Genomic DNA, 27,660 nt, shown 5'->3' on the forward strand with positions numbered 1-27,660 from the left:
CCATGAATAAGAAGTATAGCTTATCATATGGGAGGTACTTCTGACTTAGACAGTACCTTAGACTCAACACTGATGTCGAACTACCTTCTTTGCAAACACCCTCACCTCCGAGTTAGATGACTAGGTGAGGATACATGCTTTTATGCATGGTAGGTTGCTTATGAGTTACCTGCGTATGTTCTGTGGACAGGTCGGGCTGAATGAGATTGATCCCGCCTCTTGAGTAAATGTTGTTAACCGGGCTAATTCAGGTGTTCAGGGAGTGTATTGCAATATGAAGTTTTCATAATAAAACTAATATTGTAATACTTACCTGAACACTTGAATGATTCTCACCCTCCTCCCCACTTCAATTTGATAGTGAATGATTCAATTGAGGAGACAGGCCACTGGTGGCCGGTATTTGCGGCAGCGTTGCCAACGGTAACACAGGTAACTCATTTGACTAGATTTTACCTGCAGCGTTGGTAACGCTGACAGTTAAAATTACCCACTTAGTGGGTAAATATGTGGGGATATACTAGTTTGGGCTGGTCAGTGACCAGGGCTAATTCAGGTGTTCAGGTAAGTATTACAATATTAGTTTTATTATGAAAACTTCATATATACTACAAATAGATATGCTAAATTCACTTATTTGCCCGGTTTTGTTTAAGTCTTATACCCAGTTTGGAGGGTAAACACATACCAGTTGGCAACACTGATAAACAATTGAAGAGCGCAAAGAACGCCGTAGGTACTGTTCACAAGCAAAACTGTTGATATTTGAGTCAGGAATCTAGTTACTTTTACAACAACGAATATTTTCAAATTAATAATCATGAATGTGTAAAAAATTTATGCAATTCATGACCTTATACTGCCGTTTAACTATCTATTTAAATAATTATCTAGTGCACGCTTCTTCTTCTACCAAAAATCGTAGTTTCCTTGGATAAGTCGTGGGTGGAAGTCATTGTTTACAGTTTTTGTGAAGAAAGTGCCCCAGCGTTTATGAGTAGAAGTGGTGAGCAGATTTAGCACATGGAATGGGACGCTTATTGACACAAGCGACTCCACAAACATCGAGGTGTTGTCAATCTTCTAAATATTCGGAGTTGTAAGTAAATATTTCGAAAGCGTCATGGAGGTATGTGTACACTGCGTAGAGCGAGACTTTCATTAACCTCAGTTTAATCTCAAAATATGACCTTAATTTCTAACTTTTGAGTAAATACTTACTTTGAAAGGAGAATAGAGGTCTCGAGCTCTCGTTCTCACCACCAACGACTCGTGTAAAAGTACTTTTTCGGAGGGTGGCTTCACACGCGGTGGAAATTGGATCTGCTAGTCCAGTCGGTTGTTCGCCCTATTGTGTCACCAATTAAATATTGAGTGGAAAACAAGTGGGTAGATCTAAGCCGCTATTCCATGGCGAGCTATACTATGGCAGTTTGAGGTTTTTCTATAGAAGTTTACCTCCTGAACCAAGATTTTTAAAGTAATATTTTGTTTTTTCACCCGGCTGTAATTCGAAAACCTGTGATTTAATTTTGAACTCTATCCTATGGTGAGGGGGATCCGTTGGGAATGCAGGGTTTTGTAACTACCCAAGCCTAGGTTGGTGATAAGACTAGCGATTGGTCTGGAGGAGTGGGGGAGAAATGATGTCACTAAGACAAGAAGGCATCGAAGAATGCAGAACATTGTAAATAGGAAAGTATCAAATTATCCACTAGCCTAAACCAGGGTTACCAGATTTCCCCATTTAAGGACACTTTGGCCTTTTTCTGCTACATTTGGCCTCTGAAATATTGACGTGGGTAAACTCCATTTGGATTTATCTCTGGCTTTTTTTTGACAACTGTATGATCTCAAATTGGCAAATGACTAAATATCTTTATTCTTTCAAAATCATATAAAATGAGAGAGAGAGAGAAAGGAGAGAGAGAGAGAGAGAGAGAGAGAGAATGTTAATGTTAGTTGTTACAATTGTGCCTTTATAAGAAAGTACCTAAGAAGGGACAGATTTTATAGAGTACCTCAGATATTTTTCACCTAAGAGAGTGTTCAAGTCAGACAAGGAAATAATTTCCAAGCATTTCATTTACACTAAACCAAATTTTGTATATGGTTGGTGCCACAAGCAGAGACATGCCTGTACATTACAGCTACACCATTAATATAACAGACTCGTACTTGTAGACTAGGGACAGGATGCTACGTACTAAGTTTTGGGCTACTGCTTTACAGGAAACATAAAGGTTAGCATGCTAACCTAACCTAACATAGGCTGTTGCCTGGCTGGGGGACGAACCCACTTTAAAGGAAACTAAAGAAAAGGTTGTCATACTAACCTAACCTAACAGGCCATATTACCGGAAGGATCAGGAAATATAGATGATAAAAAAAAAACTAAAATGTTTGCAAGTACATAACGTTAAATATAATATGAGGGTAATTTTCATCAAAAGGGAACAAGATAATTTTAAAAATCCTGTATGAATCCCCCTAATCGACCCCCAATCTAACATCACGGAGAGAAAGTTATCGATTCCGCCTGCAACCAACTTTCCTTAAACTTACTGTGCATTCTTCAGAGGCCTTTCCTCAATTGTAAGTTCATATTGTAACATATGTAAGGTAAATTTCATGTAGTAGGAGCACAATAATGTACAGAAGTATTAAAAATCATGATTAACAAACTAGGAATAAAAGATTGCAGAAAGAACAGACTTAAAAAAACTGAAAGCAGAAACGCATACATGGAACTTGGTGCATGTATCCCCCCAATTCTTCATTCGTTCCTAACGCTCCATTTGGTCTCCAGTATGCTTGGTCAAAAGCGTCTCAGTGGCATGGTTGGTATGGTGTTGGCGTCCCACCTCGGTGGTCGCTGATTCAATTCTCGGTCATTCCATTGAGGAGTGAGAGATGTGTATTTCTGGTGATAGAAGTTCACTCTCGACGTTCGGAAGTCACATAAAGCCGTTTGTCCTGCTGCTGAATAACCACTAGTTCCATGCAATGTAAAAACAACAAACAAACAAAAGAAGTATGCATGGTCAAGGTTTTCCTCAATCTGGAGTTAATATTGTAACATGATCGGTTGAATATTTTTTTATTGGACTGTGCCCCTCCCAGTCCCCTCATTTTCCTCACTTAGAAGTTGGTCTTTGAATCTAAAGCTCCCCTATATCGCTGCGCATGTGCAATAGCATTCAAAATGGTAGTAGTTAGTAGCTGGGATTTGCCTTTGAAATGGCTACCTTCTCATTTTCTTCCTCTTTGTTTGTGTTTCAATTTTTTGTCTCTGTAATGCCATATATAATAAGAAATACCACAATAATATGTTATCACATTCTCCCCATGGTTTACCCCACCCAAAACCCTGCTTTCCCTAGGAGTCCCCTACCTTGTAGAACAGAATGAATGAAAGAATCGGCCAGTCCCCAAGTTCTATCCACCCAGAACCCCACTTTCCCTAGGGGTCCCCTGCCTAGTAGAAAAATAACACAGACACAGCTCATGAGCGAATCGCCCTATCCCAGAGGTCTACTTCAACCAGAACACCACTTTCCCAACGGGTCCCCTATCTTGTTGGATGAAGCTCTTAGGTACATTACAGGTTAATCACAGTCAAGCGACAAAAATTAAAGGTAATTCTTATTAAGCAACCAAAATACTATAGGAAAAATCAATTCAGTAAAATACCTGACGTACAGTAATTAATGAATTCTACCTGTTCATCCCCGACAGGCTGGTACTAAACATGGTGGAACCTCCTTGGGATGCCTTTTTTAGTGCCAGCCCTGTAGGGATGAAAGTGAAAATACAAACAAAAGATGGTAAATTTCTCCTTATGTTGGTAAATTTTTTCAAATGACCTCACTTGTACTGGATTACTATATTTGCTGGGTATTTGTTCAAACCCTTATAGAAATGCTTAAAAACTGCATATTTGTTCATGACACTTACCTGTCAGATATATATTTATAGCTGTATTCTCCGAAGTCCGAAAGAATTTCAAAACTCCCGGCAAACGCAGTGGTCGGCCAGGTGGTTAGTACCCATTCCCGCCGGTGGGAGGCGGGTGTCAGGAACCATTCCCATTTTCTATTCAGATTTTTCTCTGTCGCCGGTCGGTAAACAACTGTTTACAGACCTCCGCCTAGGATTTTGGAAAACTCTTTGTTCATTGAGTATTTGATTGTCTCTTGGTTTTTTGAAACTTGCTCGGTGGATTGGCATACGCGATTGTGGTTTGTCTTTGATTTTGGTTTGGATTTCTACTATATGTCTGGATCTTCTGCAACTAGTTTTAGAGTGTGTACTGTGCTAGAGTGTAAGGTGAGGCTACCGAAAGCTTCGGTGGATCCTCATACAGTATGCACGAAATGTAGAGATCATATTTGTTTGATGAATGATAGGTGTAAAGAGTGTGAAAGGTTGACTGAAAATTAATGGAAGACTTATGATTCGTATGTTCGTAAGCTTGAAAGGGATAGAATCAGAAGATCTTCCTCTCCAGAAGGATAGTAATTCGCATTCTAACCTTCCTGTAGAGGTTGGTTGTTACATCTAACCCGTGTGTATTTGCCTTCGGGCAATGAAGTTATTGCTTCGAAGGTATTGCCCTTTCTTCCATCATGGAGTCGATCGTGCGCTAGAATCGAAAGTGAGTGCTTTGAAGACCACAGTGAAGTGTAGTGGAAACATTAGTGCCCCTAGTGTAGTGGAGGGGGCGTCAGATCGGTCCCATAGTGCCTCTAGGAATAGACCTCTGTCGGGCTCCCAGGACTCAGGGAATGGACATGTTGAAAACCGAAGGAGGGGGGCTACGGGAAATTCCCACCAGTCTGGCGTCCCTCCTTCAGCAGATCCTGTGGACGCTTCCCAGGCTGCCGCAGCGTGTGATCGAGCACGGATATTGAAGGAGTGCTTTTCGTCCTCTGAGGCGTCCTCCTGACCGGGGAATGGAGCTCTCAGAGGGCCTCTCACGAGGAGTATGAGTTTTGACACTAGGTGTCGCACAGGTGGCCAGCGTCTTTCTCGTCCTCTTAGGAGAGGTTTTAAGGAAGTGGACGCTTCACGTCCTACTTCTCGTCCTGTTCTTTTCTTTCATCATCACCGAACACTTCGAAGAATTGACGCCTAAGAAGAGAGGCAGGACGTCTTCTGATGAGGACGCTTTTGAGAACTATCAGCGTCTTAGAGTTCAAAGGAAGAAGAGGGCTCCAATTCGCCCTTCTCGCATATAATGAGTCCTTCTCCTGAACGTGGAACTTCACCGTCTAATGATACTCGTAGGCAATTGCGTCAACGAGTTGTCGGCTTTCTTCGCAAGGGGAGAGGAAGGAGGGCCTCAGCGGCGTAGAAGGATCTTTGGCTTCCTGTTAAAAAGATCGAAACAACCTTTGTCGGCTTCGCCTCGCTCTTTAGCCTCTCCTGCGTCGTCTTTCTTCGGGATCCTTCAGACTCAACCGAGAACACGCAAGTTGTTTTCCGGAGAGAGAGTGTCCAGAAGTGGCGATGGGGACAGAAGCGTTAGATGTCGCACAAGCGGCTCTCGCTTTTGTCAGGAGGTTGAGAACGATCAAGAGAAGCCCTCGTGTCGACGTTCGACGGACTTCTGCATCAACTCGACGCTTCTATCATGAGAGAGCCTACCAACGCCAAAAGTATCAGGACGTTCCAGAAGGCTCTAGGATTCAAAGAGAGCAACGTTTAGATTATGTGTCTGATCTTACTCCTCAAGAAAGGGAAATACTGTACGAATATCGACGAAAGGCTCGTGCTTTAGAATATGAGAACTCGCAACGCGTTAAGAGAGATCGTAAGACTCACCAGGACGCTCGAGAGGACGCCCCGATACAGGTTAAGCGTCCTAAGCGAAGTTTGAAAGACGCTCGACGTCCATTAGAGCACGTCCCGCTTCAGGACGCTTCTTTGATGGATAAGCGTCTTATAGACATTTAGAGTCCAGCGGGATCGGAAGCTTTCATTGGCACGACTTCCTGTGAGTCCTAAGTCTCGCTCCCTTAGCAAGGGCGCTCGCGATTGAAACGATAGACACCCGACTATTCGGGATTCTCGGAAAGAGAAACGTACTCAACTGAGAGAAGATCGACAGGAATCCCGCAAAGAGGCTTTGAAGAACCTTTGCCTTTAATGACTTCGAAAGACAAGGCTTTACAAGAGAGTCTGAAGTTTTCAAAGACAACGGCGGATCATTCGCGCATTGTCTCGTCTATTCCTTCAGCGGATAGAACTCCCCTTACGAACAGAGCCTCAAAGGAGAAACCGCTTCTTGTTTAGCTAAAGAAACTTCGGACCGTCAAGATCAAGGAGAGTCTTCTAACGATACGCATCCTGCAGAAGAGGAAGAGCCTTCAGAAGCGTCTACGGATTATAGCACGTTAACGCGCTTACTGAAGGAATTATTTTCGGAAAAATTCCAAGCACCAGTTCCTCTCTCGCCGCCATCGCAACTATCCTCATCCAAGACGAGAAAAGCTCCGGGTTTTGTTAGGATGGCTGCTTCGCTTTCTACTAAAAGAGCGTTGAAGAGGATGAATGATTGGATGGAATCAAGGAAGACGAAAGGAAAGACGTCCTTTGCGCTTCCTCCAGCTAAGCTAAACGGGAGAGCCGGTATATGGTATGAGACCGGAGAAGAAACAGGGTTGAGACTTCCGTCGTCTGCGCAAGGTGACTTCTCAAACCTGGTCGAATGCACCAAGAAGATCTTACCTGTCCTCGGTTTCATGGACTATGCCGGAAATAGATCACCATCTAAAAGGACTGTACAGGACGTTGGAAGTATTCAACTTCCTAGATTGGTGCTTGGGAGCTTTAGGTTTGCAAGCTAAGAGCCCAGAATCATTGTCATTAGAAGAGTTATCGAGCGTCCTGTCATGCATGGACAAAGCAGTAAGGGATGGCTCGGATGAGTTAGCTGCCCACTTTACTACGGGAATATTAAAGAAAAAACGAGCGCTTTTCTGCAGTTTTACGGCTAAAGCAGTTTCCCCTGCGCAGAAAGCGGAGTTATTATTCGCCCCCTTTTCTTCCCATCTTTTTCCTGAAAATATGGTAAAGGATTTATCTGTGAACCTGAAAGAGAAAGCGACACAGGATTTGCTGTCTCAATCATCTAGACTTCCTGCGACACAATCATCTTCTCGAGTAGCTCAGGTACCAAAGAAGAATTTTAAGCCCTTTCGTGGCAAAGCACCATCAAGAGCTGCTACACGAGGAAGGGGCTTTGCTAGAGGCAGAACCCCCGCAAAGCAAAGAGGAAAGAAGTGACAACCTTGCCCTTCAGGCACCGGTGGGAGGGAGACTTTCTCTCTTCGCAGAGGCTTGGAGAGCAAGGGGGACGGACACCTGGTCCCTCAAGATTATAGAGAAGGGATACAAAATTCCCTTTCTCTCCATGCTCCGTTGAGCATGAAGCCTATAGACCTGTCACCAGCTTATCAGCCGCAGAAGCAACAGATTCTACTCGATCAAATGATCGAGAAAAGAGCCGTAGAACGAGTGCTTCTTGACAGATTCCCCAGGCTTCTACAACAGGTTATTCCTGGTTCCGAAGCAGTCTGGGGGATGGAGGCCTGTCCTAGATGTCAGCAGTCTGAAACCTTTTCGTGAAGAAACGAAAGCTTCAAAATGGAAACATCACAATCGGTCCTAGGGGCCTTGAGACCAGGGGATTGGATGGTGTCATTAGATCTCTCGTAGTAGCCATCTTGCTTGGTGAGACGTACCCGCGTGAAGTCAGATTAATCAACAGATATCACAAGTTTAACATACGACTAGAATTTGAGAAATATCTAGAAGTGTTTCGTGAACTATCGGTGATAAGATTAGTGTGAAAATAGTAGGATAAAGCGTCTTCTAAGTTAGTTTATCAAGTGTAATACTATAAATCAGACAAGATGGCAGTAAGTTCCAACTGCGGGAAGAGGTGGCGTAATTTGGCGTGTTTAGCAGATTCGCAATACGATGAGGTAGCAGGAAGGGAACTGGCATTTCTCATCTATGAAATCAGCAACAGTCCTAACCAAAAAGATACAAAAGCATTCATAGATATATTAGAAGGATATAATCCTTCAAACTGGAACAAATCTAATGAAAACATCTTGAAAATAATTGAAGAAGTTCCAAATAAAATCCAAGTGGTCAAGAGACTCATAAAGAAAAAAAGAAAATATACATAAACCAACATATTCCGACAAAGAAAATGAATAAGGTGAATCTTGTGAATATCCTAATTGATGCATTAGGAAAAAGAATGCCAAAAGCATGCAAACTGTGTAAGGTTGGTATAGCATAGTCAATCCACAAAACCTAATCAGAAAATGTGCTGCATGCAACATTCCGACCCATCCACAGTGTGCTGAGGTAATACAAGATTTGAGAAAAGATACAAGAATTTTTTGTCAACATGTCTATCATGGATAGACAATGTTATTAAATCAAGATTGAATGTACAAATAGTTGAGGATGAAGAAGAAGAGGAAGAGGAAGAAGAAAAGAAGAAAAAGAAGAAGAGGAAAAACGGAAGAGAAAGTAAAACAAAAATGAAATGACGGAAAAAAATTAAAAAAGGGAAAACAAAGAACAGATAAAAGTATGGATGCAGAGATACTCATTGATACTACATATGAGGCAATAAAGCAGCATACCTACGAAGAAATAAATTACGATATGACAACAGAAAAGCAAATCCCGAAGAGGCTCTACCCAGATCTATACAATGACGGGAAAGAGGAAAAATAGACAAGAAAGACAAAATCTGCAACCTTTTGAAAAAGAGGGAATTGCAGTTTGGAGAAAGATGTTTTACTACAAACATCCTAAGATATGTCAAAACTATGAAATATATGGTAAATGTGCATACTTAGATGGATATGGGGATGATTGCAGAGATCTGCATCCAAAATATGTAAAAACCTAAAAGAAGGAAAAGGATGTAAGTTCGAAAAAAAATGCAATATATGCACCCTGTAGCCATGAATCATAATCAAATAAATAACCAACCAAGTAATAAAATCCAAAATAAGAAAGAAACAAATAAAGAGAGAATCAAGAATATCAGGTAAAAGAGAAAAGCAAACCACCAATGAGAATAGCAGAGGTGTCAGCAAAAAATTTCAAAGCATCAGCTCCGAAATTCTACTCAAGAGATAATAACTGTATTTATTATGCAAGAGGATATTGCAGAAACAGAGAAAATTGCAGATTCAGACACAAAATGAATAATTATGATGAAGGAAGATCAAATATTATGGAAAAGTTGGATTTTTTTAATGTCAGTAAATTTCTGGAAATGAAAAAAAAGAACAACATACCAGAACAGGAAAAGAGACATGGGAAAATCCTTATTACTACCAGTATTAAATGAAGGAGAAAACACGCAAACCATCATAGTGATGAATGCGCAGGGTTTAGTTACGAGTAACTCAAAAAGAAAAAATAGAGTACTTAGAAGAACTAACCCAAAATAAAAACCCCAAAAGAAAAGAAAATAGATATAATGAATATAGTGAAACCTGGTATTCCCAAGAGACTGGGAATGATGATCAAATAAAAGGGTTCCAAACTTATAGATCAGATAGAAAAAATAGGAATCAAGGGGAACCGCAATATATGGGAAAGACAAAAAACAAGGAAAATATATGAGAAATATAGTAACTCAGAATGAACTAATAGCGGTAGAATTTGAATCTGAAAAATTGATGAACATAGTAATATATAGACCTCCTAATACTAAAGAGTTTGACTTAATAATTGAAAAAATTGGATGATATATGTAGAAATCACAAGGATGGACTACTCCTATCTGGTGACTTCAACTTTCCTTTCGTAGATGGAAAGAAACCGAATAGGAGATTGTGGTTGTACTTATACATATAAAAAAGAGAGTAATAGTAGTGCAGAAGATAAGAGGCAATTTGAAAAGCTATTAGATATGCTACTAGAATACAAAACATTCAACAAATAAATCACCTGCCAACAGAAAGGAAAATACTTAGACTAGTATTGTGAACGAGATGAATTATGTTAAAGAAATAATAGTTTATAATGCGAGTATTTTTCAGACCATAATGTCATAGAATTAACAGTTCATTCCAAAGCAAGTGAAAATAGAGATAAGCAAGAATGAAAAATAAAAAGTGGGCAGGATATGGAAAATACAACTTCTAACAGTAAAAATTCTAAAATGGTCAGAAATTAATGAAGAATTAAACAAAGATTGGGATAACATTTTCGTAAGTGATGACATAAGGGCAAATACGGAGATATTATATAAAATATTGGAGAAAATAGTGGAAAAATATATACCGAAGAAGAAAAGTAAACATCATTCATGCATACCAAGAGACAGAAGGATCTTGTTCCAGAAATCAGAAAGTGGAAAAAAGGTCTTGCAAAAGAAAAAAAGCATTGAAAGTTATAGAACTAAAAAGTAGATAGAAAATGCAGAACAAAAGATTATAATCAAAAGAAAATGAAAAACGGGGGGGACTTGGAAGAAAAAACCCTATTAAATATCAAGCAAAACCCCAAACTATTATACTATATGCGAAGAAGATGAATTAAAAGAAGATAGAAATAGGCCCTCTGAGAATTGAAGGGAGATTAACGAATGAAAAAAAGGAAATTTGCAACATACTGGCAGAACGATATAAGAGAGAATTCACCCCTAGAATAGATAAGAAGATAATGATATAGAAGTAAGGGATGAAAAATAGTGAATATTTAGCGACATAGAATAATGAAGCTGATATTGTGCAGGCTATTAATGAAATTAAAAATGGAGCTGCTGCAGGGCCTTGATGGGAATTCCTGCTATTTTGTTAAAGAAAGTAGTTCATTCTATCGCAAGCCACTTGCAATATTATTAAGACAAAGTGTAGATACAGGCAAGATTTATGATGAGCACAAATAGCATATATTACCCCTACTTTCAAAAGTGGATCAAGACTAGAGGCAAGTAATTATAGGCCTGTGAGTCTAACATCACATATAATGAAAGTGTATGAAAGGGTAATGAAGAAAAATATTATGAAACATTTAATAAAAAATAATTTGTTTAATAAAGGACAACATGGTTTCGTACCCGGAAAAAGTACACAACCCAACTGTTAGTCCACCGTGAGAACATATTCAAAAATATGAAAAGCGGAAATGAAACGATGTGGTTTATTTAGACTTTGCAAAAGCTTTTGATAAAGTAGACCATAATATATTAGCGAAGAAAATTAGAAAACACAATATCGTGGATAAAGTAGGAAGATGGTTAAAAGAATTTTTACACAACAGTCAAAACAGATAGTTATTGCAAATGACGAGAAATCGGATGAAGCCAAGGTAATATCCGGTGTGCCGCAAGGTACGGTGTTAGCTGCAATACTGTTTGTTATTATGATTGAAGACATAGACAATAATGTTAAGGATTCGTAGTGAGTAGTTTCGCAGATGACACAAGAATAAGTAGAGAAATTACTTGTGATGAAGATAGGAACGCTCTACAAAGAGACCTTAACAAAGTATATGATTGGGCAGAGGTAAATAGGATGTATTTAACTCTGATAAATTTGAATCAATAAATTATGGAGACAGAGAAAGAAAAAAGCTATATGCATATAAGGGACCTAATAATGAGACCATCACAAATAAGGAAGCAGTTAAAGACCTTGTGTGATGATGAATAGGAACATGTTAGCAATGATCAAATAGCAACTCTGTTGGCAAAATGTAAAGCAAAAAATGGGGAATGTTGTTACGGCACTTCAAAACAAGAAAAGCTGAACACATGATTATGCGTTTATAAAACATATGTTTCGTAGTCCACTTGAATATTGCAATATGATATGGTACCCACACTATCAAAAGGATATTGCACAAATAGAGTGTACAAAGGTCTTTACAGCTAGAATAGAAGAAGTTAAGGACCTAGACTACTGGGAAAGACTACAATTCTTAAAATTATATAGTCTAGAAAGGAGAAGAGAACGCTACAATGATAATTCAGGCATGGAAACAGATAGAAGGAATAGCAGAAAATATCATGGAACTAAAAATATCAGAAAGAGCAAGCAGAGGTAGATTAATAGTGCCCAAAACTATACCAGGAAAAATAAGGAAAGCACACAAGGACATTATCCACTACGCACCAGCATCGATAATGCAGCGTCTATTCAATGCGTTGCCAGCTCATCTGAGGAATATATCAGGAGTGAGCGTAGATGTGTTTAAGAATAAGCTCGACATAATCTAAACTGCATCCCAGACCATCCAGATTGGAAGATGCAAAATATACCGGAAGATGTACTAGCAACTCTCTGGTAGACATTAGAGGTGCCTCACACTGAGACCTGGGGCAACCCGAACAAGATGTAAGGTCTGTAAGGTAAGGTCCATGTCCCCATCCATCCCCAGTCCAGGAAGTTTCTCAGGTTCATTTTAAGAGGACAGGTCCTTCCAGTTCAGAGCTCTATGCTTCGGACTGAGCACAGCTCCCATGATTTTCACTTTTCTCATGCGGAATGTGGCAAAGTGGCTTCACCTCTCGAAGATACGAGTCTCCCTTTACCTGGACGACTGGCTCATACGGTCGTCGTCGAGAGCAAGGTGTCTGGAGGACCTTCAGACTACGTTACTGTTGGCGAAATCTTTAGGCCTCCTGATCAATTACGAGAAGTCCCATCTGACCCCAACACAGTCCATCGTGTATCTGGGGATTCAGATGGATTCAGTGGCTTTTTCGGGCTTTTCCGTCGCTAGAACGTCAGCGGAAAGGCTTAGAAAAGTGTCAGCCTTCCTGGAGAAGGAAACATGCTCGGCGAAGGAATGGATGAGTCTGCTGGGGACCATTTCTTCGCTGGAGAAGTTTGTTTCTCTAGGGAGACTACATCTCAGGCCCCTACAGTTTTTCTAACAGAAAATTGGCAGGACAAGGACAAAACTTAGAGGAGAATTTGAGAAATATCCCCGTTTGGTCAAGAAACACCTAGAGTGGTGGCTCGATCACCAAGATGTCGAAAGGAGTGTCCCTCTGTCTTCAGAGCCCCAACCTTGTGTTATTTACAGACGCGTCTATGACAGGCTGGGGAGCAACTCTGGGAAAGGAGGAAGTGTCAGGCCTCTGGAGAAAAGAACAGAAGCCTTGGCACATCAACCTCAAGGAGTTAGAGGCAATTCGCTTAGCACTTCTAGCCTTCAAGAACGAGTCATAGGCCGGGTTGTCCAGATCAACGCGGACAGCACCACGGCCCTTTCTTATATCAAGAAACAGGGGGGACACACTCTCGTTCTCTCTACAAAGATAGCGAGAGAAATCCTGTTATGGTCAGAGGAGAGGAACATAACTCTCCTGACAAGATTTGTTTCAGGGGTCCAGAATGTCAGAGCAGACATTTTAAGCCGTCGAAATCAATTAATTTCAACAGAATGGACTCTGCACATAGAAGTCTGCCAAACAGTTATGGAGACTATGGGGACGACCAATAGTGGACCTCTTCGCGACTTCGAAAACGAAGAGACTGCCTCTTTACTGTTCACCGATCATCGACCCGGAAGCAGTAGCAGTAGACGCAATGCTTTGGGACTGGACGGGGATGGATGTATACGCCTTTCCCCCGTTCAAACTTCTGGGAGAAGTAACAAGGAAGTTAGCAGCGTCGGAAGGAACGGAAGGATCGACACTAGGTCGCACCATTCTGGCCAGCAAGCGAGTGGTTCACAGAGGTCATGTCCCTACTAGTGGACTTCCCAAGAATCCTACCAGTAAGACCCGATCTTCTCAAACAGCCCCACTTCGAGAGATATCACCAAAACCATTCGCTCTGAGTCTGACTGCATTCAGACTATCAAGAAACTGGCAAGAGCGAGAGGGTTTTCAGGAGAGGTGGCAAAAGCTATCGCCACCGCGAGAAGAGCTTCCTCTCAATCTGTCTACCAGTCTAAGTGGGCTGTTTTTAGAAGATGGTGTAGGAAAGAGGGCATTTCCTCCTCCAAGAGACCTCTGTGAGCCCCATCCAAATCGCCGATTTCCTGTTACATCTTAGGAATGTAGACAAGTTGGCAGTATCAACAATTAGAGATATAAGAGTATGCTGTCAACAGTCTTCCGTCATAGAGGCCTAGATTTGACGAATGATAGGGATCTTCACGATCTTCTGAGATCCTTCGAAACATCAAAGGTTCCACAGGTTAAAACACCTTCGTGGAATTTGGACATAGTTCTAAATCTTTAATGGCGAGTCCCTTTGAACCTTTGCACGAGGCTTCGCTGAAAGATTTAACGAAGAAGGCCCTCTTTCTAACCACCCTAGCCACTGCGAAGAGGGTGAGTGAAGTTCAAGCAATTAGCAAAATGTTGGATTTAGGGGACACAATGCAGTCTGTTCCTTGAGTCCTTCCTTTGTTCCGACACGGCATACAAACCTTCGGTCCTTTTACAATAGGAAGGTACTAGCGGCAGCTGGATAGGTCGTAAGCTTTCGAACAAGGGGTTCGGTAGTTAACTGCTTTGTCCGACAGGCGCGCGCAACGCGCGACTGGTAGGTAAACAAATCACTTTTGCTTTCGGCCTGCTGGCGTGTGGACGTGTATCATCGCTCTCTGCCCGCTTCATCGTCGTTTGCTTTCGCATGATTGTGTTTTTCTTTTTCTAATTATCTAGTGAAACTGAATTGTAAGTACAATCATTTCATTGAATTCAATTGTGAATTAAAGGATCTTGGTGTCACCACGCCCTCCGATTACCCGAGTGCCGGGACTGAAGGGCGTAAGTGCGGGAACTCATTTTCCCAAGAATGATCCTCGTATTGCGTATGCTCGGTGCCGAGGGCGGGAGCACTCGCTCAGAGCGTATATTGGGTTAGAAAAGTGCTCTTTTCATTTATATTTTTTTGACCTGTATGCCCGTTGCCGAACGAATGCGCTCGGCACGGAAACTTATTTAGTATGGAAGTGGAATCGCAAGTACAGTATTCTTTTTCATTTTCATATATTATTTTAATTGTAGCAATACTCATTTTGGATCAGTTTCCGAGCTTACCCGGAAATTGACCCTTCCCCCTTTTTATTTTTGAATGAAGTGAAATCGCAAGTGCAGTTTTCTTTTTCATTTTCATTTTTTATTGAGATTGCATTGTTTACTGGGATCATGTTTCCGCGAGTTCCCGGGGATTGATCCTTCCCCTTTTATTTGTATGAAGTGAATCGCAAGCGCAGTAGTCTTTTCATTTTCATATATTTTTGATTGCATCAATTCATTATGGATCAAGGTTTCCAGGAACCTTGATCCATAAAGGTAGGAATTGATCCTTTCACCCTTGCGCTCGGTACCTAGGGCGCAAATGCGCTCGATCCGAGCCCTTATTCATTGTGAAGTGAATCGTATGCAAGATGCATTTTCATTTTGTTCCTTATTATTGATTGCATCAATATTTATTTGGTTCAAGTTCCGCTCAGTCAGGGAATTGATCCTTATGCCCTTGCATTCGGGCCGATGGCACGATTGCTCTCGGGCTCTTATATTGTTGTTGGGTACATGGTACTGTGCGGGGGTGGGGACGAGACCCCCCCCCCCCCCCCGCTCAGCTCCCACAGATGGCCCTTCCCCTTGGGGGGGGGGGGGGGGTGGGGGGGGGTTGGGGGGGGGGGGGGGGGAGGTTATCGGCGTTCTTCTCCTCTCGCCGATCCGTCGAGAGCGCGGGGGAGGGCGCTCGGTGCCCGATGTACAATTGTATTAGGGGTCTTCCACTCGTTCGGAGAGGGCTCGCCCCCCCCGCGCGAGGGACTTCCCCCCCACTAATCGCTACTACTGTTATTTCCGCAGGTGCTACTGCCACGAGGGTGAACCTTGGTGAGGTATGGGCGTCCTTCCATTTGCAGGGCGTGCTAGTGTCCAGGGCTGCGGTTCTATGTCTGGGCCTACTGCGGTCACCCATGGAGTGGTGACCACGCAACCAGGTGACGACGTCCCTCCTCACCTGGTGTACTCGCCTCACGTGGTAACAGTCTTGCCTACAGCCGCTGTGAAGTGCCGTTCGCCGTACCGAGAGGGGGGCGTGCCGCCGCCGCTCGTGGTTGCCGCGCTGCAGCGACCACACTTCCGCTGCCCTAGAGCTCGCCCCTGGACCTGCCGCCGGTACCAGGATGTTGCTAACTGCTGCTCCACTTCCTGTGTTTCCGGTGCTGCCGCCTGCCGTACCTGCCGATTCTGGGCTGACTGTCCATGCAGTTGCTGCGCTGGCTGTCCCTGCCGTTGCTGCGTCTGGCTGTCCCTGCCGTTGCTGCGCTGGCTGTCCCTACCGATGCTGTGCTGGACTGTGCCTGCTGTTCCTGAGATGCCCATAACCTGCTGATGTCGTCCCTGTTCGTGGTGGTACTACCCCAGACTTTGGTCTGTCTGTACAGGTGCGTCCGGGCCCTGTGGCTTCGGCTACAGCAGCCCCGGCTCCGCCCTGGATAGCAGATCTTACGTCTGTCCTGAGGAAGCTGACGAAGAAGAGGAGGAAGGTGTCGTCGTCGTCGTCTTCATCTTCTTCATCGTCGTCGGCTGCCGCCTCTTCCCCTTCGACTTCTAAGGCTTCATACAGCCGAGGAAGAAGAAGGTTGCCTCCTCCCTCCTAAGAAGTCTCCCTCGGGAGCTTCTCGGGACCCGTCTCACCTCGGTGGGACGGGAGGGTTCCTTCCGCTGGTCCTCCTGCTCCTTCGGGCGAGCGGGGCCCGTCTCTTCTTCCGCAAGGAAGACGACTACGGGACCAGAGGGGTACCGGCTAACACCGGTACTTTCCTCGCCTGGTGTCAGTGGTTCTGCCACTGCATCAGGGTCCTGTCTCGGCCTCGTCGTTCGCTGGGAGGTACCGAGTGTACGGTCGCCTACCAGCGACCGTGCAGCCAGGAACCAGACCTCTGAGTCCGCTCAGCGTCAGGTTCACGGCACGGGGCGAAGACTGGTGACAGCCGCTCAGGCGACTCTCACCAGACCAGCTCTCACTCTTCGCGGCGAAACAGCTGGCTACCGGGGACGTGACGGTCCACGACCGACCCACGGACTGAGGCTGGGAAGAGGTCCTCCCGTTCGCCGGTGCCAGCCCACGGCTGGAACCAGCGACGTGACGTGCCGTGAGGACAAGCACCGGTCTCACTGTGACAGTGGAGCCTGCAGGTCGCCTGACCGTCGCCCTCACAGAAAGCGACCGGGTATGGCAACCAGCACCAGCTCTTCTGACACTCGAGATCGGGGCCGCTGTGCTCAGTCCAGCCGTTCTCCACAGCGAGACGGTTCGACCAGGCCTGCAGCTCGATCGCCACCGCGGGTTGACGATCGCCTGCAGCCCTCCAAGCCTGCTGTTCTGCCAGCGAGCAACGAGGGAGCGTCAGGTCTGCCTCTCCCGTACCTTCAACCTCCTCGGGTTACACCGGGAGGAGCGAGGTATTGAGGAGTGATCGTGAGGGGTGCGCCCCTCATGATCCCACCACAACGCCCTACGTGCCAGGCACGGTTCTTGGGACCGGCCAGGACGTATTGCGCAAGTGCATGGGGAAGACCGAGAGGGCTGTCGCTGTTTCCCCCTTCTTAGAGGAAGGTTCTCGGAATATGCTCTTGTTCGAAGGGCTTTAACGGTCCCACTCTGCAAGATGCTGTGACTTCCGAGATCCAGAGGAACGTTTGCCGAGGTTACGGCGCTGATTCGTCAGCACAATGACCTCGGGGAAGGATCGCCGCCCCACCAGCAGAGCCACGTCTCGGCTCGAGTCGTTTGGGGCCCCGAGAGGGAACCCAAATCGACGGTGGGGGTCTGCCGCGATCGGAGCTTGCCGACGTGTTGAACCAGGTAGTCTCTCGTCTCCGGACAAGAAGGCTCTCTCAGTTCTGGACGGTCGAACAAGCTACTTCACCTCCTCTACTGCGACAGAGGCGTTTCTACGTGTCTTCGGACACCGTATTTAAATACCCCTTCGGTCCTCCTGAGTTTCGACCTCGACGAGGACTGATGAGTCGGAGCGGTATCGGCTCTCTCCTGTCAGGTGTCGATCAGCCCCACCCAGACGACGTTCACAGTGGCGGCAGCACTTACCTACAGTATGAGTTTCGTAACCCTCCTCGGGAAAACGTTTTCTCCTGACGATACGTTTTCCCAGGCTCTGATCGAGGCCATCGCCGTAAGGCGATGGCTGCTCCTTTTCTTCTCCAACTGCTAGATCCGCTGGAAGGCGAGCCAGTATCCAATTCCTCCCCCATTCCCTCTCTCCTTACGGCTACGAGGGAAAGGGGAGGGATCCTACAGAGATTTCTCTGTAAGATCCCACGTTAGGGGCTGCGCTACCGGGGGACCTTCGGGTCCTACCTGACGTAAGCCCGGTCATTGAGGAGGGATCCTGCCCCTTTCTCGATTTCTACGGGAATCGAGAGGACCACCAGCCGATATCGTCTGACGAATTCGGTGGGGGTTTCGCAGAGTGCTTAGAATTCTACGGAATTTCTAGCGCACTCAGAGTGTTCGAGTTTTTTACGATCTCCAAACACTTAGGCGAGACCACGGTCCAGAGTGAGCGAGAATCCCCGATAATTGTTACACGATAATCGGGAACCTCGCTTATGCTCGAATTCCTGTCAGAATTTCTAGCATTTGGAAGAGACTGCTGCTGAAAAGAAGAGTATCTCACAGTAGGCGCTTAAAACCTGGAATAGAGAAGAACGGACGGGAACTTCCAGTTTGGCTTGAACTATCGTCTTCGGTATTCTGTTCACCATTGAAGCTTTCCTTCGGGAAAGACTTCTCCTTCACTCTCTTGACTAGAGAACGAAGGCGGTCGATCTCCAATCCTTATTCTCATTCCTATAGGGGAAAAGATTTAGGATGGAGGTCGTGGTACAGAACCTACAAATATACTACGTATTATTACCTCGCGACATGATTCTTTAACAGTTGAATTGTCCGTGGGTAGCGCATACCGTAGTTAACTCTACGGTTTGTGACCGAGACGAATTGTATCTTAATTGAACTGCAACTCGGGGTTGCCTGCAACCTCCCAGCAGTTATCAGTTTCGATTTTAGATACTGGTATTGTCATGACAACACCAATTCAGCTTTTGTATTTACCGAAATCCGTTTCGGTTAAATATAATTGCTCGAGCGTATTCTTTATGCTCGATGGTTCTAGCCGAACGCATTCCTTCGTGGAATAATGGATTACCTGGCAACTCAGGATGACGAGTCACCGAGAGCTACTGCGTATTGAACTGCCTGATAGCGGCTCAGTATCAGCTAGGTCTCGGAGATACACGGTCGGTTTACGTCTCTCTCTCCCCTGGTTGGATTGACTACCGAACCGTATCTCTGCCCAACAATCATGGACTTAAGTCTCTGATTAACGGGGATTCTCGCAATAATGAAGGACCATCTACTGCTGTGACGCTCGATTTCATCGCCGGCGACATTGCGAGAATTTTCAACAGAGATATCTCTTAGACTCTTTCATCTTTCTGTTTACCGCACGGTAACAGAAGTCTGTACTAGTCAACCGCTGCATCGCACTGCGATAATGCGAATGAATTTTTGCAGACATCTGAGTTTGTCTTCAAAATATCTTGTATTCGTAGGTGTGCAATTTCATTGCTCGCCCCGAATTAACAGATATGTCAGAAGACATCGCCTACTCTCCGACCTGACAGCTCTACTTCCAAATGTTCAGCCCATGAGAAGCAGTTCTTCAGGCAGTAGTTCCCTGTCTTCATTACTCGAAGCGCTCCGCTTTTATTGCAACTACGATCCTCACCGGACAGCAATGAATAGCGGTTAGCGTTCTCAGTCTTGGTAGCACAGGTTCAGAATCTTGAGAATCCTTCTCTCGGTTCAGCTGTGAAGACGTAGGTTGCATTTTCTGTACACCTTCGTCTTCAACGTCACTAGTGTGTTGTTTCTCCTTACCCGAGATCAACTATACTATGAGATATCTTGCCATCAAGGACCTCGGTCTCTAGAAGGCAATTGACTTTCGCCTGTTGGGCACATGCCTTAAGAGAGTCATCACCTTGCCTTCTGGCATCGGTGACGAACAAATTATTTGTTTAGTCTCTTGGCATAACCCTGTTAAGGCGAAGGTCACGTGACTTGCTCGGATGCTTGGACAACTTGCCTCCTACCGAACGCAGTCAGTAGGCAGCTGTCAGAGCGCCCAAGTCTGTTACGAACTTCGCTGTGGACTTAGTTCGGTTGTTCCATAACAATCTTTTCTTCGTCCTAACGGCTTGTCACAGTACCCATACCATCGACACCCACCATTGAGTGTCGGTGTCCTATCCACTACCGAGAACAACAACTTCGCTGCAGACGGATAGACCAGTATGGGTACAGGACATCACCGAAGTCGAGAAGAGGGATAGGTCATACGACAATTCCCTTCTTTTCCTCTGAGGTAATTGCATGACTTTAACTGCGAAGTCAAGCATCCAGGGGATGGGGATTCGTGACGCTCGATTTCGTACCGAATTCGTAGCGAAGACTCTGAACCCTTCGGTTCCTGACGATCGGTTAGAGTCCTTCACAATCCCCTCCCTAATGGACTTCACCGCCTTCGATGCGAAGGAGATGCTGCTTTTGTCCTGTGAAAGCGCGACCGCGCTTTCTGAAGAAACTCGACATCCCAGGCTGAGTGTTGAAGACTCTTCGTCAGCACCAAGATGACCTAGAAGTACACTCCCTCGAGTTACACAACGAAACTCTCCATGGCGCAGGTACTGAAGGCAGGGGTCTGGTACAACCAGACCACTGGCACCTCCTTCTACCTTTTGGATATTGCCCACAGTCCTTGGATCGTTTTCCTTAGGACCCGTGGTGGCTGCTCAACACGTTGTCTAGCTAACCCAGACCCTAGCAGGCTGAACAGCATCGAGTCCTGGTGTGACTGTAAGAATAGATAAGTGAATGAGTAGAGTGACTGGCTTCTCTTCCTATCTTTTTCTACCCCTCTACCTGTGGGTAGAGGGATACGGTCATCACTTGCTGGATAAGGACGAGATGCCGGTGAGCTACTCGACAGAGCCCCATCCTATCCCTTTCACTAGGGATGGAGCGAATATCCACCACTTCCTCCTACAAGGGGGGGAAGTGGATGCCAACAACGAGACCAAACCATAACGTTGTTGCCTCTTGCAAATAGGAACTTGTTCTTGTTTGCTGGTACGAAGAGATACGCTTGCCTCTCTCTTAGTACTTGGTCCAGAGGTCTGACCATTGATCCTGCGGTGCACACCCCGATCAATCGGACAGAGGCTTGGATCCCTCCCTCGCTCTTACGACCAGGGAGGCTTCCAAGGTTGGGCGAACACCAGTCTGTTCACAAAAGACTCAGATTCCACCCACCAAGAAGTGAGTCTTCCTATTGTAAAAGGACCGAAGGTTTGTATGCCGTGTCGGAACAAATGACAATTTGTCCAAAATTGCATTTTTCCTAACTATACAAACCTGAGGTCCTTTTACACATAGCCCCACCTCATGCCACCCCTCACTCTGCAGTTTTGTTTTTGCTTGGGCCAAAAGCAAAAGTGATTTGTTTACCTACCAGTCGCGCGCGCGCGCAGCCTGTTCGGACAAGCAGTTAACTACCGAACCCCTTGTTCGAAAAGCTTACGACCTATCCAGCTGCCGCTAGTACCTTCCTATTGTAAAAAGGACCTCAGGTTTGTATAGTTTAGGAAAAATGCAATTTTGGACAAATTTGCAGTTTATTTTAGCCTAAAAACGAAAATTCCTTCCAATCCCTGGCCTAAAAACTTTGATAATTCAAGGGATTAACAGGGATTGTTGGTCGAGAGCCAGAAAGAAAGAGCCTGTGTCCTGTCAGAGCTCTAAAATTCTATCTGGATAGAACAACAAAACAAATTAGAGGTCAATCAGACAATCTTTGGTTGTTCTGTGAAAAGACCTGATTTTACCTATGTTCTAAGAACGCCTTAGCGTTCTTCTGAGAAGCACCATCAGGAGGCCATTCGTCCTGCCCAGATAGTGATCTGAAATTCTGAAAGTCAATGCTCATGAAGTTAGAGCTGTCGCAACTTCGATGGCATTTCAGAAGAATATGGCGCTCAGCGATATTGTGAGCACCACATTTTGGCGAAGCAACTCTGTGTTCGCTTCACACTACCTCAGGGATGTGAAAGTGACATATGAGAACTGCTTTTCGCTTGGACCATACATATCAGCAGATTCAGGGGTTTTGGGTACGGAAGTGGCAACGAATCCTATCCTTTAGAAAATGGATAGGTGGTGCTTTATTTTATTGTTGGTTTTTTGGTTGTAGGGTCGACCGCTAGAGGCGGACTTCCCTTTATTTTAGCCTTAAAAGTTTTGGGGACTAACTTTGCTAGGCTAGGTCAGGTGGTGGTTTTTTTCTTTGCTTCGCTGCCCTTAAAGCATGGTCAATATGGTCTAGACACATTGTGGTCACGCCCCCTGTTGTCAGATCATCTAGATCTCACCAGCTATACAGGTCACGTCCTTGCTGGAGACTCTAGTAAAGCAAAGCAGACTTGGGTGACAGTAATCACGAAGTCAGCTACGCTAACAGGTAAGGAACCAAGATGTCTATCATCTGCATGTGAAATGTTTCCCAAAATCCTTTTATTCTGTCCCTCCCCACCTCCAATGGTGGGAATCAGCTATATATATCTGACAGGTAAGTGTCATGAACAAAATGATATTGTTATGATACAATAAAGTTTGTTCATACTTACCTGGCAGATATATATAATCAGTACCCGCCCAGCCTCCCTCGGGACAATGACATTAAAAATCTGAATAGAAAATGGGAATGGTTCCTGACACCCGCCTCCCGCGGCGGGAATGGGTACTAACCACCTGGCCGACCACTGCGTTTGCCGGGAGTTTTGAAATTCTGTCGGACTTCGGAGAATACAGCTATATATATATCTGCCAGGTAAGTATGAACAAACTTTATTGTATCATAACATATCATTTTTGTTAGTTAAAACTTAAGAAAATGTTTATACCCTTTTTTTTAATAGCTTTATAACAAAAAGTGCATTCTATGATGAAATTGATTAAAAAAAAAAAAAACAGGAATGTATGGGCATTTCTCACAGGAAAATACCACAAACCTCACCATTTTTGTAACCACAATAGTTATTGTCTGAATTTCTGACATGTCCAAGATAGAGATATTAAATTTATTTATTTTTTCAGTGTTACTGAAGAACAATGGATGCTGATTTGTACGACGAGTTTGGGAATTACATTGGTCCGGAGCTGGACTCTGATGAAGATGACGAGGAAGAAGATGATGATGATTACCCCGACCAAGACCAGGACATGAATGGCTATGATGATGACGATGGAATGGCAGGGGAAGAGGAGGAGTGTCTGCTCAGGCAGTTGTACTACACGAAGACAAGCAGTATTACCCTAGTGCGGCAGATGTATATGGGCCTGAGGTGGAAACCATCGTTCAGGAAGAAGATGCTCAGCCACTGACGCAGCCTATAATAAAGGTACAATTCAGTGTTGTATGAATCAGTAGATGTACCATATATTTATAATTCGAATTTGTTAAGTAGTTTTGGTATGATTTTTTTTTTTTGTATAGTATGCCTTTCCCCTATAGCTACTGGATTTCAGTTAGTGTGCTTTGAGAGTCACACTGTAATTAATACTGAAGCTTCTTTGTAGCTTCCCTTTGGCCAACAGCTGCAGTGCTTTGTATCTTGTCTTTGGTCTCTATCTGGTTGGGTGTCCAACTCTTTTCAACTGTGTCCAATTTTACCTCTTATCAACAAACTAATCCTTTTGGATGCCTGTAAAAGTCTGGAATATGATGCAGTGGTCTCATTAAAATAACCTGTAACAATTGTTTATTTGGCATCTCTGTGACTATAGTGGGATTAATTATGATATGGTCAGATGTAAGTCAAAATTTAAGCCCTGTAACATGAAGTACGTATATATGTTTGTAGTGTACCATATTGCTAATATGATTTTAATTTATACTTACGTATATAAAACCCCTTTAGCTATGCATGTACGTATTGCAATTTAAACATGTTTCTCTTGTTTTTATTTTATCATTTTGGTTTTTTGCTAATTATAGTACAGTGCATATTTCAGCACTTTGATTTTCATTGTGCTTTATTACCGTATTTTTGTGTACCTTATTTGCATATTGAACACCCTTTGACAATATTGTAAATTATTATTTTTTTAGGGTATATAAACCATGCTGCTATGCAGTGATGATAGGTTTTCATTTCATATTTCAAAAGCCTTTCAATTTCCCAGTATGATGGTTAAGAATAAGCTCATTTGTCTGAGAAACAAGTTAGTTATATAGTTTGGTACTGTATTACCAGAAAAAGTATTGGAAATAGAAAGGGTGTCATACTCAAGATTTTGCTCATATAAAACTCTGTAGTCTATTTTACATCATTACAATTACTATGATCTTTTTTATGCCTTCTAGATGATGATATGTCTTATTTGTTATAATTATACCATTTTCTGTTTATATTTTTGGGAATAGATTCACAAATCAGAAGAGCTAAGTGATTTTGTATATATGTATGATATTAACAATTTTGTCATTATTGCAGCCTGTGAAAGTGAAGAAATTCAGCCATGTTGAGAAGGATCTGCCAACAACCACTTACAATTTGGAATTCTTAGCAGATCTCATGGACAATCCATGCTTAGTTCGCAATGTCTCGCTGGTAGGCCACCTTCACCATGGCAAAAGTACCTTTGTTGACTGTCTTATTCATCAGACCCATCCTGAATTCAGGTATGTCATTTCTTTTATAGCACCTAGCATAGCCATAAACCTTATTAACTGTTTAATTATCGAATAGAACTTTCACATATTGATTGTGCTCTTTCCTTAGCTTCGTCTGTCATCACACTACATTGGCCCCCTGGTATTCATGGAGGATGCGTACCACACCCACCCAGGAATACTGAAACCCCCTCTGAAAACACTTATAACTACTTATTTTAATTGTTCAGACACCAAAGAGCCCCTGTAAAATGCTTATAACTGCCTATTTTAATAGTTTAAAACCAAATATACCTTAAACTATCATCAGAAAACATGTAGTCATGAAAATAATATGAAAATAGTACAGTAATTGCTCTATAAAAAAATCAGCGAATAGGCAAATTTTCTGAGAATTATCAGGATATATATTGCTCAGAAAAATCCCCCAACAAAAAACAACTGAAAAAAACAAGCCATGAATGCGGAACCGTGAATAAGTAGTGGTTGACAGTTCACATCATGTATACATCCTCAACACTTTATATATGATGCTATAAGTTTTATTATAAACCTTCTCAAGATGTATGTATGTCATATAGGTTATATTCATACCCTCATAATTTATAGCTGAAATATTAAACTCTAGTGGTCTTACCCTTTCAAGGATTCTGTCGCATCATACTTTTTCATTCAGAACTTTATGTCATTGTAATTGCATTTAATTTCCTCGTCTGTAATCGTACTAAAAGGTATTCGTTTACTTTTGTGTAATATAAGAAAGCTTTCCATCAAGTAAATATATCTCCATGTGGTTGCATTCTCACTACAGTACAGTAGTATGTACAGCGTCTCACCCATGGTCTTCTACTACATTCCATTTCATGGTTTTTTTGTTTAATATTGTTAATGGTACATTGTGTAGGACTTCACAAATGCAGACCCTCTTTAATTTGCATAAGCCTTATAATTATAGAAGTAACATGAAAGAACCTTGTGTTTCTTTCTATGCTGACATGTAAAGACATTGTTCTTATATACCAGTAACTCGGTAAGAATATTTTTCATTCCTGCAAGGAGAAGGGATTTTGTAGGTCCTGACATGACTGCCCCACCTTTTTCATCTCAGTGAAGAAGTCCCACAAGAGTACAGTATCTCTGAGACCTCCACAGTCACCACCTGACTTTGAACATTCAGAGTACTAGTCTTATGATTAAGTATCATGTATTCTTACAATCACGAGAATACTTATTCATACTTGTAAAATGTTCTTAATATATTTTGCCTTCCTCTTTTCACTCTTCTTGATCGATTCCCATTTTCTATGTATCTCTCCCCATAGGAAATATTTACAGTGGAGCCCCTGTATTCGCGTTCTCGAGATTCGCGGATTTCTCTGTGGACCGTATCTATCCATTATTCACGGGAAATTCGCGTATTCACAGTAGTTTTCTGAGAAATATCCATAAATTACTGTTTTTATGCATTCAACTTACCTGTCAGATATATACTTAGCTATAGACTCCGTCGTCCATAGCTAAGTATATATCTGCCAGGTAAGTATGCATAAAACTTTATTGTATCATGACAATAACATATTTTCATATCAGTTTCATGATTAAATGCACTTTTAGAGATAAAACCATTAAAAAACCAGATATGAGTATTTTTAGTAGGTTTTTCATGAGTTTGAACTAACAAATACCAGGCAGTTCTTAGCATTTTTATAGGGGTTCTAAGTATTCACGGATTCTAGCTATTCGCAGGGGAGTTTGGAACACATCCCCTGCGAATAAGTGAAAAATAAGGGGGTTCCACTCTAGTATGTATTTTTGTCAAAAGATAGTGATGTGCATTGTTTACTTTGTGAACTTCCAATGTCAGACACTGCTCCTGCAAAATTCATAACTTCAGAAGCATGAAAAAAATACTAAATTTTGACAGTTGCGTGAATCAGATTTTTAAATTTCTTCTTTTTACCTTTCCAACATCCAAAGTAGTTCTTTATAATACTGCATGATCTAAAAATACAGTGAAAATGGTATAATCTATGACTCCTAAGTTAATTCAGGAATGTAAACAACAAAAATTATGCACTGCATATTGAAAAACCAACTTACTAACTATTCAAGATACGAACGGTCATCTGGAACATAACCTGTTCATAAGTCGGTTAGTGACTGTATTGTATTCCAATTGATGTAAGGGATTTTTAGAGCATTCTTAGAGCAGAATTTACTTACACTACATTAAATTAAACCTCTAAGTACAATGGTAGAGCCAAGGATCAAAGACGCTGTACATAATATCTATAGAACCCATGGAAAAGTTGATAACACATGAGGGTAAAGGTTAAAGCATCGATTGTCTTACAATGATAACTCTTGATGTCGTAGGAAATGAATTTATGCCTCACCAGGTGAGGTGTGACCAATACATTTTGGCTGCAGTACTATTTGAGGTTATAGTATGGGAAAGGTTAGTTAAGAGAGAGAGACAATTAAAAGAATAAAAACATAGAAACTGGAAAATTAAGTAATAAAGTAGGGTGGAAAAGTCCACAAACAGGAGAAAAAATTGGAAAAAGTGTGCTGCTGTAAGAAGCAGACAATGGGAACAGAAGATATAATATAGAGGCAGTAGAATAGCATAGTGTTCGTTGTATTGTAGTAAGGAAAGAAGAAGAACAAAAATGAGGAGGGCCCCACCAGAAGATGGAAAACAAAAGGTAGGGATGTTTCACCCCAAAAGGGTTTGCCAAATTTGGGCCATGGGCAAAGGGGAAAGGGGAACAAAAAGGAAAAGAAAAGCTTACAATTTGGGTAGAACATCTAAGTAGACGAGGAGAAAGGGAAAGAAAAGGTAGGAAAAAATTAAGCTAAGTATATTGA

At 43.0% G+C, this 27,660-nt stretch overlaps 1 protein-coding gene across 1 annotated transcript in view; it reads left to right on the plus strand.

Annotated features, from left to right (window-relative positions):
• The first annotated feature begins 23,214 nt into the window (after positions 1–23,214).
• The window catches only part of LOC135215177 (116 kDa U5 small nuclear ribonucleoprotein component-like), a 10,213-nt gene continuing 5,767 nt past the window's right edge, over positions 23,215–27,660 (plus strand). The window contains 3 exon segments of the mRNA XM_064249652.1: positions 23,215–23,382; positions 23,385–23,515; positions 24,611–24,798. Of these exon segments, the coding sequence (XP_064105722.1) occupies positions 23,226–23,382; positions 23,385–23,515; positions 24,611–24,798 (476 nt within the window). The 5' untranslated portion in view covers positions 23,215–23,225.

Source organism: Macrobrachium nipponense, chromosome 5, assembly GCF_015104395.2.
Source record: "Macrobrachium nipponense isolate FS-2020 chromosome 5, ASM1510439v2, whole genome shotgun sequence".
Lineage (NCBI taxonomy): Eukaryota > Metazoa > Arthropoda > Malacostraca > Decapoda > Palaemonidae > Macrobrachium > Macrobrachium nipponense.